Source organism: Dipodomys merriami, unplaced genomic scaffold (genome assembly GCF_024711535.1).
Source record: "Dipodomys merriami isolate MVZ:Mamm:240054 unplaced genomic scaffold, mDipMer1.0.p SCAF_34, whole genome shotgun sequence".
Classification (NCBI taxonomy): domain Eukaryota; kingdom Metazoa; phylum Chordata; class Mammalia; order Rodentia; family Heteromyidae; genus Dipodomys; species Dipodomys merriami.
The window spans coordinates 13,355,521-13,374,858 of NW_027204937.1; the positions used below are offsets into that span (position 1 = coordinate 13,355,521).

The 19,338-nt window shown below is 41.0% G+C and overlaps 1 protein-coding gene across 2 annotated transcripts in view; it reads left to right on the forward strand.

The window, feature by feature from the left end:
• The window catches only part of LOC138803412 (translation initiation factor eIF2B subunit gamma-like), a 62,896-nt gene that overhangs the window by 19,526 nt on the left and 24,032 nt on the right, over positions 1-19,338 (forward strand). For both annotated transcript variants that reach the window (XM_069987377.1, XM_069987378.1), the window contains exons 4-5: positions 2,304-2,463; positions 12,049-12,160. In XM_069987377.1, the coding sequence (XP_069843478.1) occupies positions 2,304-2,463; positions 12,049-12,160 (272 nt within the window). The remainder of the gene's footprint in view (positions 1-2,303; positions 2,464-12,048; positions 12,161-19,338) is intronic.

A 19,338-nucleotide genomic window follows, 5' to 3' on the forward strand; every position in this document is an offset into this window, starting at 1 on the left:
TTCTGTAATGATATTTATATAATACATCTTTAGTTATGACTGATCTCTGCATTTCAAGGCAAGAAGTAGGATTCTGTAGACTCCTTCCTTAGCTTGCATGTATATAGGTTGATTTATAAATGCCCAATAGTTTCTAAATGGTGAATTGTAGCCTTAGAAATTTCCTTTTCTTGCCGGATGCCAGTGGCTCACGCCTATAATCCTAGCTACTCAGGAGGCTAAGATCTGATGATCGCAGTTCAAAGCCAGCCCAGGCAGGAAAGACCATGAGACTCCTATCTCCAATAAACCTCCAGAAAACCGGAAGTGGCACTGTAGCTCAGATGGTAGAGCACTTGCCTTGAGCTGAAGAGCTGAGGGAAAGCGCCCAGGCCCAGAGTTCAAGCCCCATGACCAACAACAACAACAAAAATTCTTTTTCCTGGAAAGATGATGGTAATAGAAACTTCATATTAATCTCAGTGAAGATCCAAAAAGAGCCAGGCATAAAGAGACATCTGTGCCCAGCACAAAGTTATAGCTCTGATTAACAGAAAGTTAACATAGAAGCAAAAAGTACTTTTATTATAACTAGTTTATCTTGATTTTTGTTTTTGAGCTACTTAGGTAAAATCTGAATAGCTAGATTATTAGTAGTAGTAATAGTAGATTATCAAGTTTTTGTTTTTTTTTGGGGGGGGGTCCGGTCGCGGGGCCTGAACTCTGGGCCTGGGCGCTGTCCCTCAGCTCTTCAGCTCAAGGCTAGTGTTCTACCACTTGAGCCACAGTGCCACTTCCGGCTTTTTTCTTTTTGCTTACGTGGTGCTGAGGAATCGAACCCAGGGCCTCAGGCATGCAAGGCAAGTGCTCTACCACTGAGCCACCTTCCCAGCCCCTGTCAAGTATTTTAAAAGTACTATTATCTTTATCTCTTTTTCTTTTCTTTTGAGACAGGTCTTGCTATGTTGCCCAGGCTGGTCTCAAAAATGTGATCACTTTGCCTCAGCCACCTCTGAGTACTGGGATTATAGGATTGCATTGTTACACCTAGATTCTAGCAGACTTTTCTACTTAGGCTGGCTTAAAACCTCAATCCTAGCCAGACAGACAGAAGCTCAAACAGAAGCTCAGGTTGGCTCCAGTGGTTCATACCTGTAATCCTAGCTACTAGGCTGAGATCTGAGGATTGAGGTTCAGAGCCAGCCTGAGCAGGAAAGTCCATAAGACTCTTATCTCTAGTTAGCCACCAGAAAACCAGAAGTGGCTCTGTGGCTCAAAGTGGTAGATTGCTAGCCTTGAGCAAAAATTGTTCAGGGACAGCGGTCAAGCCTTGAGTTCAAGTCCCATAACTGACAAAAACTAAATGAAAACTGAATAAAAAGAAACACAAATAACAATAATAAAATACCAATTATATGGTTTTGTTATAATAGTAAATGAGTACTTTGTACTTACTTGTACAAAGTACAAGCATTATACTTGTTTACTACCTAGAATGTAAGTTAGCAAGTGAGGCATTTCATTATATTTATCTTGTTGTTTCCTAATAAACTGATGGTTCTATAAAGATAATTTATTCCAAAGTCATAGAAATAGATAATGCAGTTTCAGACGGTTTCTTAGAAATCTACCTGAAAGCTAAAGACCTTTCAGGACTGCTAGTAAGGATCACAAGAGGGCAGCAGAGATTTCAGACCCTCCCCCAGCACAATCCATTAGGCAACCTTATTTTTTAAATTATTTGTTTGTTTGTTTTTGTCAGTCCTGGGGCTTCATCTCAGAGCCTGGGCACTGTCCTGAGCTTCTTTAGCTCGAGGCTAACACTACCACTTGAGCAACGTGACACCTCTGGCATTTTCTGTTTATGTGGTACTGAGGAACCAAACCCAGGGCTTCATGCCTGCTAGACAAGCACTCTACTACTAAACCACATTCCCAGCCCCTATTTTTACTTTTTTTTTTTTTTTTTTTTTGTCCGTCGTGGGTTCTGTCTCTGCGCTCTTCAGCTCAAGGCAAGTGCTCTACCACTTGAACGACAGCACCACTTCTGGTTTTCTAGTGGTTTATTGGAGATAAGAGTCTCGTGGACTTTCCTTCCTGGGCTGGCTTTGAACCGAGATCCTCAGATCTCAGCCTCCTGAGTAGCTAGGATTACAGGCGTGAGCCACCAGTGCCTGGCTTATTTTACTTTTTTTTTTTTTTTTGCTGCAGAAAAGGTATAAGTATTTTCTTGTTTGTGTGATTCTAAACTCTTATGTGCTTATCTTGTGATGAATTATATGAATCACTCTTGTGATACTGACTTTTCTCTTTGTATCTAATAGACAGATATGCTGATACTCAGCTGTGATCTGATAACAGATGTTGCCTTACATGAGGTTGTGGACCTGTTTAGAGCTCATGATGCATCACTTGCCATGTTAATGAGAAAAGGACAAGATAACTTAGAACCAGTTCCAGGTCAAAAGGGGAAAAAAAAGACAGGTAAGGAAGATTGGGGCTTATTTTTGTTGGATTTTATAAGTGTTTTTATCATTCATGCTTTCATTTAAGAAACATTTGATAGGGACTGCAATGTACTATGAATACTGTACTAAGAGTTGATGACATAAAGTCAAGTAAGATACATCCAGGTGCCAGTGTCTCACACCTATAATCCTAGCTACTTAGGAGGCTGAAATCTGAGAATCACAGTTCAAAGCCAGTCTAGGCAGAAAAGTCTCTGTGAGACTGGAAGTGGCACTGTGGCTCAAGTAGAAAAGCATTATCCTTGAGTGCAAAGAGGCTCAGGGACAATGCCCAGGCTCTGAGTTAAGCCCCACAACCACCACCAACAAAATAATAAGATATAATCCCTATAACTAGAGGCATGGTTCAAGTAGTAGAGCATCAGCTGTGAGCAAAAAACCTGAGCCAGAACATGATACCCTGAGTTCAGGCCCCAGGACCAGCACACACACAAAAAATATACTATAGAATCTAATTAAAAGCTAGAAGTTGGGCTGGGAAGGTGGCTCAGTGGTAAAGCGCTTGCATTGCATGCATGAGGCCCTGGGTTCAATTCCCCAGCACCACATAAGCAAAAAGAAAAAAAGCTGGAAGTGGCGCTGTGGCTCAAGTGATAGAGCACTAGCCTTGAGCTGCAAGAGTTGAGGGACAGTGCCCAGGCCCAGAGTTCAGGTCCCATGTCCGGACCCAAAAAAAAAAAAAAAGTTAGAAGTACTTTTTGAAACAGGGACTGTGTCTTCTGTGTCATTATGTATGTGTGGGTGAATGTGTGCGTGTGTGGGTGCGTGCGTGCATGCATGTGTGTGTGTGTATTGACCTGGGCACTGTTCCTGAGCTTTTTTGCTCAAGTCTTGTATTCTACCACTTGAGCCACAGCTCCACTTCTGTTTTTTTGTTGCTTAATTGGAACTTAATGTCTCACAGACTTTCCTTCCCAGGCTGGCTTGAAACTATTATCCTCAAACTGCTGCCTCCTGAGCAGTGAGGATTACAGATGTGAGTCACCAGTGCTCAGCTGTAAGACTCAAATAATTGAACACATATGTACTTGTCTCTTAATATCCATGAAAGATTGATTCTAGAACCCATGGTTACAAAGCATATGTATACTTGCATGCTCATACATATATGTTTTACTATGTACACACACTGCAAAATCCATGTATACTCATTTCTTTATATAAAATGGTATGTATAGTATTTGCATATACATGTTATATACCTCTCCCAGATATTTACAATCTAAATTACCTGTAAAGCCAGAAAAAATGTAAGTATTGTGTAAATAGTTGTTATCTTATATTTTTTAGGGAATAATAAGGGGAAAAAAGGCTGTATATGTTCTGTACAGAAACAGGTTTTTTTGGACAGTACTTAGGTTTGAACTAATGCCTTTGTACTTTGTGGGCAGTTACTTGAGCCGTGCCCCAACCTTAACAGTTTCATTTTTCTAAGCAGTTTGCATCTGTGGAACTTGAGACTACAGAGGACTAACTGCAACTAAGAAACATTTAATTAAAATCAGTGTTTTATAATTTGAAATCATCCTTATCTTCTAGAAGTATAATTAATTTTTAAAATTTCCTAGGATTATAGTAGTAGCATTTGGTTTTTAATCTTTAATGCATTATAATAACTTTACCAGACTACAAAGAATAGGAACAACACTCTAGTTCAGTCAAGGATAGAGAATTTGAGTTTATGAACTGTTGATTTTTGTCTAGAACATGGCATCTGATTGTTTTTGCCACAGTATTTAATGCCTTAACTGATTCTGTTTCTAGATTATTTTTTATAGCTGAATTTATACCCAAAAGTCTTTTTAACATTCACACCTTTGGACTGGGAATGTGGCTCAGTGGTGGACTATTAGCCCAGCATTTGTGAGGTCCTAGAGTTGATCCCCAGCACTGTCAAATGACAAACAAAAAAGACAGCATAAGCCAAGCAACAAAATATGGTTAACAGAAACTTCTGAATGCTGATGGCCCATGGCTGTAATCGTGGCTACTTAGGAGGCTGAAACCTGGAAGATTGCGGTTCAAAGCCAGCTCAGACAGAAAAGTCGTAGAGATGCCATATTCGATTAACCAGCAAAATGCTGGCTGGAGGCATGGTTCAAGTCAAAGCACTGGCTGTCATCAAGAAAATTGAACAAGATAACAAGGCTTGGGATTTTTGTTTTTTGTGCCAGAACTGGCAGACACAAAAAGACACATTTTTCATCCTGCAGTTTAGATATCACATTTCTTGGAAACATGGGTTACACACACACACAGTGTTCTTCAGTGACTCACATACAGATGGATTGCTTGTTTGAATGTCTCATTTTCCTCAATAGAAACTGTTTGTAGCCCCCTGTCTGGGGTAAGATCATCTTTGCATGATCTTTAGGATTGCCTATACTATTCCACTTAACAAGGACTGTATTTTTTCTTCTGACTAGGGTTATCTAGTAAAGCCTCATGTAAATCTCTCTTCTCTTGGTTGCTTAAATTTATCATACAGATATGAGAACAGAAGGATAGTTCCCTAAGACACACATGACTGATATTAATGTTGTTAATCTCTCCTTCCTCTTCTGAAAACAATCTCAGTGAGCATCTCTGTTCCATTTTCATACATGTGCATAAAATATTTTGATCATATTCACTCTCTTTTATCCTCTCTTTATCTTCCTCACTTCTAGTACCTATGTTGTGGGCAGGACCTGGTTTACATTCCTATTAATTGCTACCAATTTTTGTTAATTTCATATTAGTTGTTCAAAGGGATTTTAATAGCATACTATTTTCCACATGTACAGATTGTACTTTAATCAGATTGATCCTTTGCCTATTCATGCTTACTCTGGTCTGCCCTTATTATTCAACACCTATTTTACTTTTGTCCATTGAGTTTTGTTGCGATGTTAAAAAGTATTGTTGGGCCAAGCACTGGTAGCTCATGCCTGTAATCCTAGCTACTCAGGAGTGTGAGATCTGAGGATTGTGGTTCAAAGCCAGCCAGGGCAGAAAAGTCCATGAGACTCATCTCCAATTAACCACCAGAAAACTGGAAGTGGCGCTGTGTCTCAAGTGGTAAAACACTATTCTTTTTTAAAAAAATTTTTATTGTGAAAATACCGTACAGAGGGGTTACAATTACATGGGCAAGATAACGAGTACATTTCTTTCTTTTTTTTTTTTTTTTTTGGGTCCAGTCATGGGGCCTGAACTCTGGGCCTGGGCGCTGTCCCTCAGCTCTTCAGCTCAAGGCTAGCGCTCTACCACTTGAACCACAGCGCCACTTCTGGCTTTTTTTCTTTTTGCTTATGTGGTGCTGGGGAATCGAACCCAGAGCCTCCGGCATGCAAGGCAAGTGTTCTACCACTGAGCCACCTTCCCAGCCCCAACGAGTACATTTCTTATCAAGCATTGTTGCCTCCTCCTTTGTTTCCCCTTTCCATCCCTTCCCATATACCCCCCACCCCCCCACCTGATCTCCCACACCCCCACCAAAGTTGTAAAGTTTGTTTTTTGACATAACAATTTGTACATCTCTTTGTTGCAATGGGTCCACCTGTATCCCTATTTAAACAATTTGGGTAAAATACTATTCTTGAGCTGACAAGCTTTGAGACAGTGTCCAGGCCCAGACTTCAAGCCCTATGACTGCCCCCCCCCCAAAAAAAAATTTCAAGACCAATATCAAAGACCAAAGACCTCTTTTCTCCTAGGATTTTTTCTCTCTTTTTTTTTTTTTTTTGCCAGTCCTGGGGCTTGAACTCTGCCTGGACACTTGCCTGAGCTTCTTTTGCTCAAGGCTAGTATTCTGCCACTTGAGCCACAATGCCATTTCTGGCCTTCTCTCTGTGGTACTGAGGAATTGAACCCAGGGCTTCATGCATACTAGGCAAGCACTCTACTACTAAGCTCATTCAGCCCCTCTCCTAGGATTTTGATGGTTTCATATACTAGGTTTGGACATTTTATCATTTTTTTTTCACTAGTCCTGATGCTTGAATTCAGGGCTTGGGCACTGCCCTGAGCTTTTTACTTAAGGCTAGTGCTCTACCACTTGAACCATTCCTCCACTCAGCTTTTTGGTAGTTAATTGGAGATAAAAGTCTCACAGATTTCCCTACCTTGGCTTGGCTTTGAACTGTGATCCTCAGATTTCAGCCTCCTGAGTAGCTACAATTACAGACATGAGCCACTGAAGCCCAGCTATTTTATCATTTCAAGTTTATTTTGTATATGCCCAATTTCTTACTGACAGGAACATTCTGTACTTTGTCTATGTATGTGTTATATCAGTGCCATACTGTATTGGTTATTATAGCTTTGCAGTAACATTGTAAATCAAGAAGTAAAATATATGTGATTTTTTTTCTTTCTCAAAATTACTTTGGTTATTTGGAGGATTTGGTGGATCTCTATAAATTTTACCATTGTATTTTTCAATTTATGTAAAAAAATTCCATGGGGGTTTTGATAAATATTGTGTTGAATCTGTCTATACTCTTGAATAATGTGCATATTTTAACAATATGAATTCTCATCATTATGATTTAAAAAAACAAACAAACAGTAAGGTTTTGATCCTTTCCTCTGCCCCCTATACTGGGGATGAAATTCAGGGCCTGGGGCTTTGTCCCTGCGCTTATTTACTCAAAGCTGGTGCTCTACCACTTGAGCCACAGCTCTATTTCTGGCTTTTTGCTGGTCAACTAGAAATAAGAATCATCGATTTTCCTGCCTGGGATGGCTTCAAATCATGATTCTCAGATCTCAACCTCCTGAATAGCATCACTGGTGCCTAGTTCTTTCTGGAACTGAGACTTATATGAAGTTTCTATAACAGCCATCTTTTCAAACAAACTGACTAAAGGAGGGAATACTTAGGGGAGGAATCCAAAGGCCTGTCTCCTCTGAACAACTAATGTCCTGTGTATCAGAATGAATACCAGGAAGTGGAAACATGTTTTGGGGGGTCACAAGAATGGAGGGAAAAGAGTGAGCAAATGCAATCATTATATCCATTACACATTATGTAAATAATGAACTATGTAACTTGAGAGTAGGGATGGGACTGGGAGAATGAAGGGAGATGTGATATTGACCAAGAAGCATTGTACTCGTAATCTGATTTAGGGAATTGTAATCCCTTTATACAACTACTTAATAATTTAAAAAGAATATCGATGATACTATATATATATACATACATACATATTCACAAATGTATTTTTTAAACTTGTATAAAAATAAAAATTTCCTTTCTAATTTCAGTGAAAAGATAGTAAGGTTTTTTTGTTTGTTTGTTGCAGGTAATCTGTTTACTAAGTGATTCTATATACTTCTATGCAAAATTGTTTTTCTTAACACTGAGGTTTGAATTTAAAATTCCACACTTACTAAGTCCCTTGTTTTACTGATTATTTTTGGTTTTTTTGTTTGTTTTTTTTGGGGGGGTCCGATCATGGGGCCTGAACTCTGGGCCTGGGCGCTGTCCCTCAGCTCTTCAGCTCAAGGCTAGCACTCTACCACTTGAGCTACAATGCCACTTCCGGCTTTTTTTTTTCTGCTTATGTGGTGCTGAGGAATTGAACCCAGGGCATCATACAAGGCAAGCGCTCTACCACTGAGCCACCTTCCCAGCCCTTACTGATTATTTTCAAGGTAGGATCTCTTTATGCCCAAGCCTGCCTGGACTACAATCTATTTGTGGTTCCTTTGTCACTAGAATGACAGGTATACACCACTGTGCCCAGCCATTGATTGAAACCAGTCTTGAAAATTTTTCAGCCTGTACTGGTGTCAAACCATGATCTCCTGATCTCTGCCTTTCAAGTAGGTAGGATTAGAGGCTTGAGCCAGTAAGCCCAGCTTTGGTAGATGTTTAATACTATTAAGGCTTTAAGTCACAAATAATTATTTATGTTATCTCTGTGATATCATTATATCTCTTGGAATATTTGAAATATAGATTAAGTTCTAGAAAACTTCTATTTAATCCATTCCAGTTGTCTATAGTATTTCTTAAACTTCTCAGCTCTCAGAATTACATAGTATTAGTCCAGACTAGAATCATTATATACTAGTGTGCTCCATATCCAAGAATGAAAGGTCTCATGCTGTCACCTGTCAATCAGCTGAGCTTCCTTAGTACTGGTCTAAAGCTGTATCAATTTCATGTTGGCTTCATTTATTTATTTATTTTTGTGTGTGTGTGTCCGGTCATGGTGCCTGAACTCTGGGCCTGGGCGCTGTCCCTCAGCTCTTCAGCTCAAGGCTAGCACACTACCACTTGAGCCACAGCGCCACTTCCGGCTTTTTTCTTTTTGCTTATGTGGTGCTGAGGAATCGAACCCAGGGCCTCGAGCATGCAAAGCAAGCGCTCTACCACTGAGCCACCTTCCCAGCCCTCATTTATTTTTTTAAAACTATTCTGTAGGACTAGGAATGTGGCTTAGTGGAAGAGTGCTTGCCTAGCATGCATGAAACCCTCTGTACCACATAAACAGAAAAGGCTGGAAATGCACTGTGGCTCAAGTGGCAGAATGCTAGCCTTGAGCAAAAAAAACTCAGGATCAGTGCTCAGGCCCTGAGTTCAAGCCCAGGACTGGCAAAAACAAAAAAACTGTACTGCAAAGTTCCTATTTGAGTTTCTGCTGTTCTATTTCCTCCTCTAAGTCTCCATCCCCCCCATCCCACTGCTGTTTTTGTTAGAATCTCTACAGAATCAAATCTGAACCTCTGCAAGGTGCTGGTGGCTCACGCCTATAATCCTAGCTACTCAGAAGGCTGAGATCTGAGGATCAGGTTCAAAGTCAGCTCAGGCAAGCAAGTCCTTGAGACTTATCTCCATTTAACCACCAGAAAACAAAAGTAGAGCTCTGGCTCAAAGCGGTAGAGGGCTAGCCTTGAGTGGAAAAAATAACTCAGGGACAGCATCCAGGCCTTGAGTTCAAGCCCCACAACCCATAAACATACAAACAAAAATCTGAACTTGTTATGCCTGAAGGAATATATACAGAAATAAGTTCAAACAGGATAGGATTCATGTGATATGAACATGCACACAATAAAGATACAATTATTGCCTAATTCTGTAATGGAGAAATTCATGTAAAGGCATATATTTTATAAAATAGAAATAATTTACCTCTGTGCTACCCAGGTAGTTGGTATAAAACTAGATCTCTGATTTACAACAACATTGAACTTTAATGCAGTCATGGAGTATAGGACATACTATATATAAAACTTACATTAAACCTTACAAAGGGAACAGAGATAATTAACATTTGTTCTCAAGCTGGGCACCAGTAGCTCACGCATATAATCCTAGCTACCTAGTAGGCTGATATCTGAGGATCACAGTTCAAAGCCAGCCCAGGCAGGAAAGGGCAGGAAAGTCCATGAGACTCTTATCTCCAATAAACCACTCAGAAAACTGAAGTGGTGCAGTGGTTCAAGTGGTAGAGCCCTAGCCTTGAGCTGAAGAGATGAGGGACAGCGTTCAGTCAGGCCCAGAGTTCAAGCCCCATGACAGACAAAAAAAAAAAGATTTGTTCTCAAGCTAAAAGCCATTGAATGGGGCCTGATAATTTTCTTTCTGTGGCTCAAGTGGTGAGCACTAACCTTAAGCAAAAAAAGCTAAGGATCAGCACCCAATCCCTGAATTCAGGCTCTAGAATCTGTACATACACACATACTCACAAAAGACAAAAACAGCAGACAAATTCATCTTTATAGTAAGCATTTTCCTTAGAACTATATTCTCTTTGTAAGATATTAAAAGATTAAGCCAGGCACAGTGGCTCATGCCTGTAATCCTAGTTATGCAGGAGGCTGAGGATCATGGTTCAAAGCCAGTCTGGGCAGGAAAGTCCCTATGAGACTCTTATCTCCAATAAATCACCAGAAAACCAGAAGTGGCACTGTAGCTCAATTGGTAGAGCACTTGCCTTGAGCTGAAGAGCTGAGGGACAGAGCCCAAGCCTGGAGTTCAAGCCCCACAACTGACAAAAAAATTAAAAATAAAAATAAATAAAATAAAATATTACTTTATTATTATGAGGTTCAGAGAATATGATTTTGTTTCATTTTAAAAACTTAAAACGTTAGCCGGGCGCTGGTGGCTCACGCCTGTAATACTAGCTACTCAGGAGGCTGAGATCTGAGGATCGCGGTTCAAAGCCAGCCCGGGCAGGAGAGACCGTGAGACTCCTATCTCCAATAAACCACCAGAAAACCAGAAGTGGGGCTGTAGCTCAAGTGGTAGAGCGCTCGCCTTGAGCTGAAGAGCTGAGGGACAGCGCCCAGGCCCAGAGTTCAAGCCCCACGACCAACAAAAAAAAAAAAAAACTTAAACGTTTTATTTAATATTTTTGTTAATACTACTAAAAATTCTTTATAAATATTAACTCATTTAATCCTCTTAGTAAACCTGGGAGGTAAATACTATTGTGTTTATTTTACTGATGAAACTAAGAAATAGAGAAGTTGAGTAATTTACTCAGTCATAAGCTGGTGTGGTTCCTACTCAGGTAGTCTAGCTTCAGAAGCTTTGTTCTTAATTATTATGCTATATTGCCTCAATTTCTTTATAAGACAAAGACACTGTCTAGAAGCTAGTGGCATATATTAAGTGTCCAACATTATACTAGATATTATAAGAAATATAAAACAGTTGTAAGGCTGGGCACTGGTGGCTCATGCCTGTAATCCTAGCTACTCAGGAAGCTGAGATCTGAGGATCATCTTTCAAAGCCAGCCTGGGCAGGAAAGTCCAGGAGACTCTTATCTCCAGTTAACCACCAGAAAACTGGAAGTGGTATTGTGGCCCAAGTGGTAGAGCACTCACTTTGAGCTAAAGAGGGACAGTGCCCTTGCCCAGAGTTCAAGCCTGCAACTGACAAAAATAATAATAATAATAGTAAGCCTTTTTTTGAGTTCATAACCTGGTTGGGGAAAAGATAATAGCAATTAATATGGCAACTATTTTTTTTGGGGGGGGGGTCCGGTTGTGGGGCCTGAACTCTGGGCCTGGGTGCCGTCCCTCAGCTCTTCAGCTCAAGGCTAGCGCTCTACCACTTGAGCCACAGCGCCACTTCCCGCTTTTTTCTTTTTGCTTATGTGGTGCTGAGGAATCGAACCCAGGGCCTCATGCATTGCAAGGTGCTATACCACTGAGCCACATTCCCAGCACCTAATATGGCAACTATTAAATCATTGTCTACCAGAAAACTTTCAATAACTAGCAAAATATGCACTTGTTTTTTAAATTTCCCATGTATAGCATAAAATCTAGTGCCTAGTAGACATGCAATTAATATGAATGAATATGAATGATCTTAAATATTCGTGCCTGTACAATGAACAGACCTAGGTTACTATAACCTATAACCCAGGTTGTTGTTATATTTAGAGAGAGAATTCCTTGCTATTCCACTTAGTGGGTTTGTCATCTTAACTAGAGATACCAAACAGTATTTTGACAACCTTTCTTTTTTGTTTTTCATTATTGCTATGGGGATTGATTAATTTGATTTTTTTCTTTTGTATGATTCAGTGGAGCAGCGTGACTTCATTGGAGTGGACAGCACAGGAAAGAGGCTGCTCTTTATGGCTAATGAAGCAGACTTGGATGAAGAGTTGGTCATTAAGGGATCCATCCTGCAGAAGTAAGCCCTAAGGATTGCCTTCTTGGCAATTCTCCTTGTTTTAAAACAAAATAAAACCACCCACCATGGGGAAGAGGGAATGAAAACTAGATGATACTGTGTGAAACTGACAAAAGTATGTGGATGTTTTTTCCATAAGACAGGATGAAGGTTTTTCTTCACTTCATGAGCTTAGCTTTCCCTATCTTTTCTTGACAAAGTAGCACCACATCCTGCATAGGAGTAGGGCAGAAAGCATCTGTGGACAAAACAAGACTAGTTTCTTTAAAAAAAAAAAATAGTAAAGCATAAAATTTATCATATTCTTTTTTTTTTTTTCTTTTCCATTTGAGGGTATAATGCTTCTGGCTTGCTAGGAAGGCATTCTACTGCTTGAATCACACCTCCAGCCCTTTTTTCTCTGGTTATTTTCTCTGATATTTTTGGCTGGACCAGGATCCTCCTGTTTGCACTTTCTACTATAACTGGGATGACAAGCATGCTTTACCACATCATTTTTTTTGTTGTTGTTGTTATTGTTAAATTGGGATCCTCTGAAACTTCCTTATCTAATCAACTAAGAATCATGATCCTTCCAATCTCAGCCTCTCATATAGCTGGGTTGATGGGTACATATCACCATGCCTCATTATTACTTGGGATGAGATCTCACAAAATCTTTTTTTTTTTTGGCTGGTCCTGGGGCTTGAATTCAGGGCCTGGGCTCTGACCCTGAGCCTCTTTGTGCTCAAGGCTAGCACTCTACTGCTTGAGCTATAACACCACTTCCAGCTTTTTCTGAATAGTTTATTGGAGATAAGAGTTTCACAGACTTTTCTGTCCAGGCTAACTTTGAACCACCATCCTCAGATCTTAGCCTCCTGAATAGCTAGGGTTACAGGTGTGAGCTATCAGTGCCTGGCTTCACAAACTTTTTACCTGGGCTGGCCTCAAACTGTGATCTTCCTCATCTCTGCCTCTTGAGCAGCAAGTGTTATACAGACAAGCCACCACACCCAGTTTTTCCACTTTTTTGAAAGAAGACATTTTTATTTTGGGGGGGAGGGGTCCGGTCGTGGGGCCTGAACTCTGGGCCTGGGCGCTGTCCCTCAGCTCTTCAGCTCAAGGCTAGCGCTCTACCACTTGAGCCACAGTGCCAGAAAGTAGACATTTTAATAGGTGTGTAATGCTATTAAATTCAGAATCTTTTAGTGCAAAACTAAACATAGCCAGCCCTGTCACATTAATATTTCTTAACTGCTTATTCAGCATGGATTTTTAAAAATAAAAAACTACCATACTCAGGGCTTCCTGCCTGGTGCAAGTATATAATATGGTCAGTAAATATTGAGGCCGGGGGCTGGGAAGGTGGCTCAGTGGTAGAGTGCTTGCCTTGCATGCATGAGGCCTGAGTTCAACTCCTCAGTACCTCATAAGCAGAAAAAGCCGGAAGTGATGCTGTGGCTCAAGTGGTAGAGTGCTAGCCTTGAGCTGAAGAGCTAAGGGACAACACCCAGGCCCAGAGTTCAGGCCCCACAACCAACTTTAAAAATATATATATTGGGGGCTGGGCGCTGGTGGCTCACGCCTGTAATCCTAGCTACTCAGGAGGCTGAGATCTGAGGATCACGGTTCAAAGCCAGCCCGGGCAGGAGAGACCGTGAGACTCCTATCTCCAATATACCACCAGAAAACCGGAAGTGGCACTGTAGCTCAAGTGGTAGAGTGCTCGCCTTGAGCTGAAGAGCTGAGGGACAGCGCCCAGGCCCAGAGTTCAAGCCCCATGACCGACAAAAAAAAAAAAAAAATATATATATATATATATATAGGGGGCCTATGTAGGGTGAATATGAGATAACTAATTTAAGAAAAGGAATATCTTACTTTTTGCCTCTGCTGTCTAACACACCAGAGATAGGAATATATATATTTCAGAGTAAATAATTTAGTAAAATCAAACTAAGCTCTGGCTTCAGTTAGGCCCAGTTACTTCTATGGATAAAAGTTCTATATTAGTACTTTTGTTTTCTCATCTGTAAAATAATAATACAATATTGAGGAATAAATGAGATAATGAACATAAACCAACTACTATTTTTATTAATAATTTTTATTGAGATTAAGTGATTACATAAATTTCACAAATTTCACAGTATTGTGATACTTAGTCACAAACACATTTTAACCTTCACAAGGCAAATTGTCATTATCATGGTCTATAATGTTTGTGAATTCTATGAGCTTTGCCAAGACAACTATTTCTTCCACATCAGGTGATAAGTAAATTTCTTTCCTTTTTTTTTTTTTGTCGGTCGTGTGGCTTGAACTCTACGCCTGGGAGCTGTCCATGAGCTCATTTTCCTCAAAGCTAGCATTCTACCACTTTGAGCCACAGTACCATTTCTGGTTTTCTGGTGGTTAATTGGAGATAAGAGTCTCATGGATGTTCCTGCATGGGCTGACTTTGAACAGCAATCTTTAGATCTCAGCCTCCTGAATAGCAAGAATTACAGGCAAGAGCCACCAGTGCCCCACTAGTATCCTTTTTTCTGCTCTTTTTTTTTTAACCTCTTACGGAACTAGTTTATGGTTCCATGTAGTGATTAAGTAAATGTCTTAATCCCAATAGTCTAGCCAAGAGAGTAAGGCTTGTGCATAATAGGAGCAAAGAAGATGGACATAGAAGTAAGGAAAAGAGCCAGAAGTGGTGGCACACACCTGTAATACTAGCTCCTCTGGAGGGAGAGGTAGGACCAGAAGTTGGAAACCAGCCTGTAATGCAGAGAGTGAAACCCTGTCCCAAAAAAGTGCTGACACCCTCTGTATATTTCCTTTTTAATAATAATTGAAAACATTTTTTTTGGGGGGGTCCGGTCATGGGGCCTGAACTCTGGGCCTGGGCGCTGTCCCTCAGCTCTTCAGCTCAAGGCTAGTGCTCTACCACTTGAGCCACAGCGCCACTTCCGGCTTTTTTCTTTTTGCTTATGTGGTGCTGAGGAATCGAACCCAGGGCCTCAGGCATGCAAGGCAAGCGTTCTACCACCGAGCCACCTTCCCAGCCCAATTGAAAACATTTTTGAAAAAGGGGTTGACAGTGTAGCTCAGTAGTAGATCACTTGCTTACCACATGCAATGCCCTGAGTTCAATCTCCATCACTGAAAAAATAAAATAGTTTGGCCCTATATAATGGCACACACCTGTAATCCTAGCTACTTAGAAGGTAGACAAGAGGATAGCAATTTGAGACCTGCTAGGGCAAAAAGTTAGTGATACTCTATCTTAAAAATGAGCCAGTCAGGGCTGGGAAGGTGGCTCAGTGGTAGAGCACTTGCCTTGCATGCATGAGGCCCTGGTTCACTTCCACCGCACCACATAAGCAAAAAGAAAAAAGCCAGAAGTGGCGCTGTGGCTCAAGTGGTAGAGTGTTAGCCTTGAGCTGAAGAGCTGAGGGACAGCGCCCAGGCCCAGAGTTCAAGCCCCAAGACCAGACACCGCCCCCCCCCCCCAAAAAAAAGAGCCAGTCAGGGGCTGGAAAGGTGGCTCAGTGGTAGAGCGCTCGCCTTGAGCTGAAGAGCTGAGGGACAATGCCCAGGCCCAGAATTCAAGACCCACAACCCCCCCCCCAAAAAAAAGAGCCAGTTGCTGGTTATAAATGGCTCATGCCTATAATTCTAGCTACTCAGAAAGCTGAGATTTGAGGATCGGGGTTCAAAGCCAGCCCAGGCAGAAAAAGTTGTGGAACTCTTTCTTTTTTCTTTCTTTCTTTTTTTTTTTTTTGGCCAGAGCTGGGTCTTGAACTCAGAGCCTGGACACTGTCCCTGAGCTTCTTTTTTTTTTTTTATTATTAATTTTTTATTGTAAAGATACTATACAGAGGGTTACAGTTACATGAGCAAGGTAATGAGTACACTTCCTATTGAGCATTGTTACCCCCTCCATTGTTTCCCCCTACCATCCCTTCCCTCCCTACCTTCTCTGAGGTTCTTTTTTTAATTGTGGTTAAGTGATTACATAATTTCCCAAATTTCACAGTATTGTGGAATAGTGATGCTCATTTAAAGTCACAAGTTCATTCTAACTTTCCTGGAGCAAATGTCTATCACAGTCTATAACATATAACGGTGTACACTATACACCATACATGTGATCAGCAGCATGGGGATATTTAGTAGTGGTTCGTCCAGATGAGTGGAAGTTCTTTGTTTCTTAAGTCCTGTTAATTTTGTCATATCACCTAACATTTTGGATTTAGCATCCACTTATCAGGGAGACCATGTACCGTTTGTCTCTTTGCTCTTGGCTTACCTTGCTCAACATGATTCCTTCTAGCTCCATCCATTTCCCTGCAAATGCCATTATTTTGTCATTTCTAATGGCTGCATAATATTCCATTGTGTATAGATACCACAAGTTTTGGATCCATTCATCTGTGGTGGGGCATCTGGGTTGTTTCCATATCCTAGCTATTGTGAACAATGCTGCAATAAACATGGAGGTACACGTGTCCTTGTATATTGGTTCCTGTTGTCCTGAGCTTCTTTTGCTCAAGGCTAGTGCTCTACCACTTGGAGCCACAGCACCACTTATGGTTTTCTGGTGGTTAATTGGAGATGAGTTTCACAGGGCTGGGAATGTGGCTCAAGTGGTAGAGTGCCTAGCCTTGAGCTTGAAGTCATCACTTAAGGGATAAAGTGCTTACCTACCAAGCACAAGGTTTTGCGTTCAATCCCTAGTACAGCAATCAATCAATAAATAAAATGGGAAAAGGGACTAGATATGTACCTCAAGTGGTAGAGCACTTGCTTAGCAAGTGCAAGGGCCTGGGCTCAATCCCAAGTACCACATGCATATAATGATTAAGTAAATGATTAATTAGCAAAAGGAAAAGAAAAAAGAAAAGAAGTGGAAAAAAACGACTGGAGAAGTAGATAAGTGGTAGAGCTCTTGCTTAGCATGTGGGAGGCCCTGGTTCCCATTCCTAACACAAGGTGAAAGAGAAAAATGTAAAAGAACAGAAAAGGAAGGGAACTTATTCAAAGTACACTATACACCTATGAAATTATCACTTTGAAGTTTCCTTGTACTATTAATGTATGCTATTGAAAGTAGATTTTTTTTTTAAATTGGTGAACAGAGGCTGGGAAGGTGGCTCAGTGGTAGAGCACATACCTTGCATGCATGAGGCTCTGGGTTCGATTCCTCAGCACCACATAAGCAAAAAGAAAAAAGCTGGAAGTGGCGCTGTGGCTCAAGTGATAGAGCGCTAGCCTTGAGCTGAAGAGCTGAGGGACAGCGCCCAGGCCCAGAGTTCAGGCCTCACGACCGGACCCCAAAAAACAAAAACAAAAAAAATTGGTGAACAGGTATATGTGAATTTTTCCCTCATAGATTTTAAGGCCTTGGGTAAGTACTTCCTAAGACTAGGTTGAAAGTTTGGCTGTTGGCAGATTTTTCCCTAATTCTTCTAATTTGTAATTTCCCCCCATCCCTGAATCTTGGGTGTGTGGTTGGAATATAAGGCAGCTGGCTTGATAAATAAACAGTAAAAATATTCTGTGACCCTCTGGGGCATTGTACTCCTCCTGCCTCAGTGAAATGGTGAGTAAAAGCTAATTGCAGCCAGATTTCAAAGTACTTTTTGAATGAGAGAATATAGTACTTTCAGTCTTTTTATAAAATTGAATTTCCAAAAGTAGGAGCTAGTTTCTATTAGATGAAGACCAAAATTATCTTGGAAAAGGACTTTGTGTAAATAGGAAAGCCAGAAACATCTTTTCTCAATTTTATTACTTTTGTAACGGTTGTAGAAAAAGGGGACAATGAAGGAATGTCTCATCTGTTTTCTCAGAGAAAGAAAAAGTATTACTTGGTGTCTGATATTATTTGTTGTTTCTGCCAGATACCAGGCATATTTGTATTGGAAAGTAGGATTAGGATAAGACATGTATTGAGCAGGACACCTGTTAAACCTATGGTCAGGTCCAGAGGCAATCTCCCCAGCACGCTTAGTCATCAGGTAGTACCTGTAACTTTACTCCAAAGGACTCAGATTCTTACAACTTCATTGGATTTGAATAAAACATATGTCTCATTGGTACATTTCTGACTTGTAGAGGCACTTTGTATAGTGAAGAATACTGGCATGATATTGGAAATTCAAGTGCAGAGAATTTGGGGCTTCACCCAGAAAGACTAGCTGTGTAGCCTTGACAGCAAATCATTCTGTTTCTCTAAGCCTCAGTTTCTCCAGCTAAAACTGACTTAGTTGGGCTTTAAAAACATCCTCTTTGGATCGCGGTTCAAAGCCAGCCTGGGCAAGAAAGACCATGAGACTCCTATCTCCAATAAACCACCAGAAAACCGGAAGTGGCGCTGTAGCTCAAGTGGTAGAGCGCTCGCCTTGAGCTGAAGAGCTGAGGGACAGCGCCCAGGCCCAGAGTTCAAGCCCCACGACCGACCAAAAAAAAAAAAAAAAACATCCTCTTTGTAGTATGCTTTATTAAAGGTTCAGGAGGATATTATACAATGATATAAATCAGTACCATTATAAATTCATGGTTCCACCACACTATAGAACATGACCCTACTTTCTCCTTCTCAGGGAAAATCCTAGTTAACTGATACTAATTTACCAAGCATGCTACTCTTGCTCATAACCTTATCTTTACTCAGACCCACCTTCATTTCCATTGCATCTGGGCATAATTTATGTCTTTCCCCCACCCACCACTTGTCTGTTGCCAATCCTGGGCCTTTAACTCTGGGCCTGGCCGCTGTCCCTAAGCAACTTTTGCTCAAGCTAGTACTCTTATCACTTGAGCCACAGCACCACTTCTGACTTGTTCTGTGATTAATTGGAGATAAGAGTCTCATGGACTTTCCTGCCCCAGCTAGCTTCAAATTGTGATCCTCAGATCTTAGCCTCCTGAGAATAACTAGGATTATAGGCATGAGCCACCAGTACCCAGTTTTGGTATGGTGTTTTTATGGGCAGAGCTGAGATCATTAATTTAAAAAAGGGCTGGCAGGCGGGGAAGGTGGTGCAGTAGTAGAGTGCTTACCTTGCATGCATGAGGTCCTGGGTTCGATTCCTCAGTACCACATAAGCAGAAAAGGCCGGAAGTGGTACTGTGGCTCAAGTGGTAGAGTGCTAGCCTTGAACTGAAGAGCTGAGGGACAGCACCCAGGCCCAGAGTTC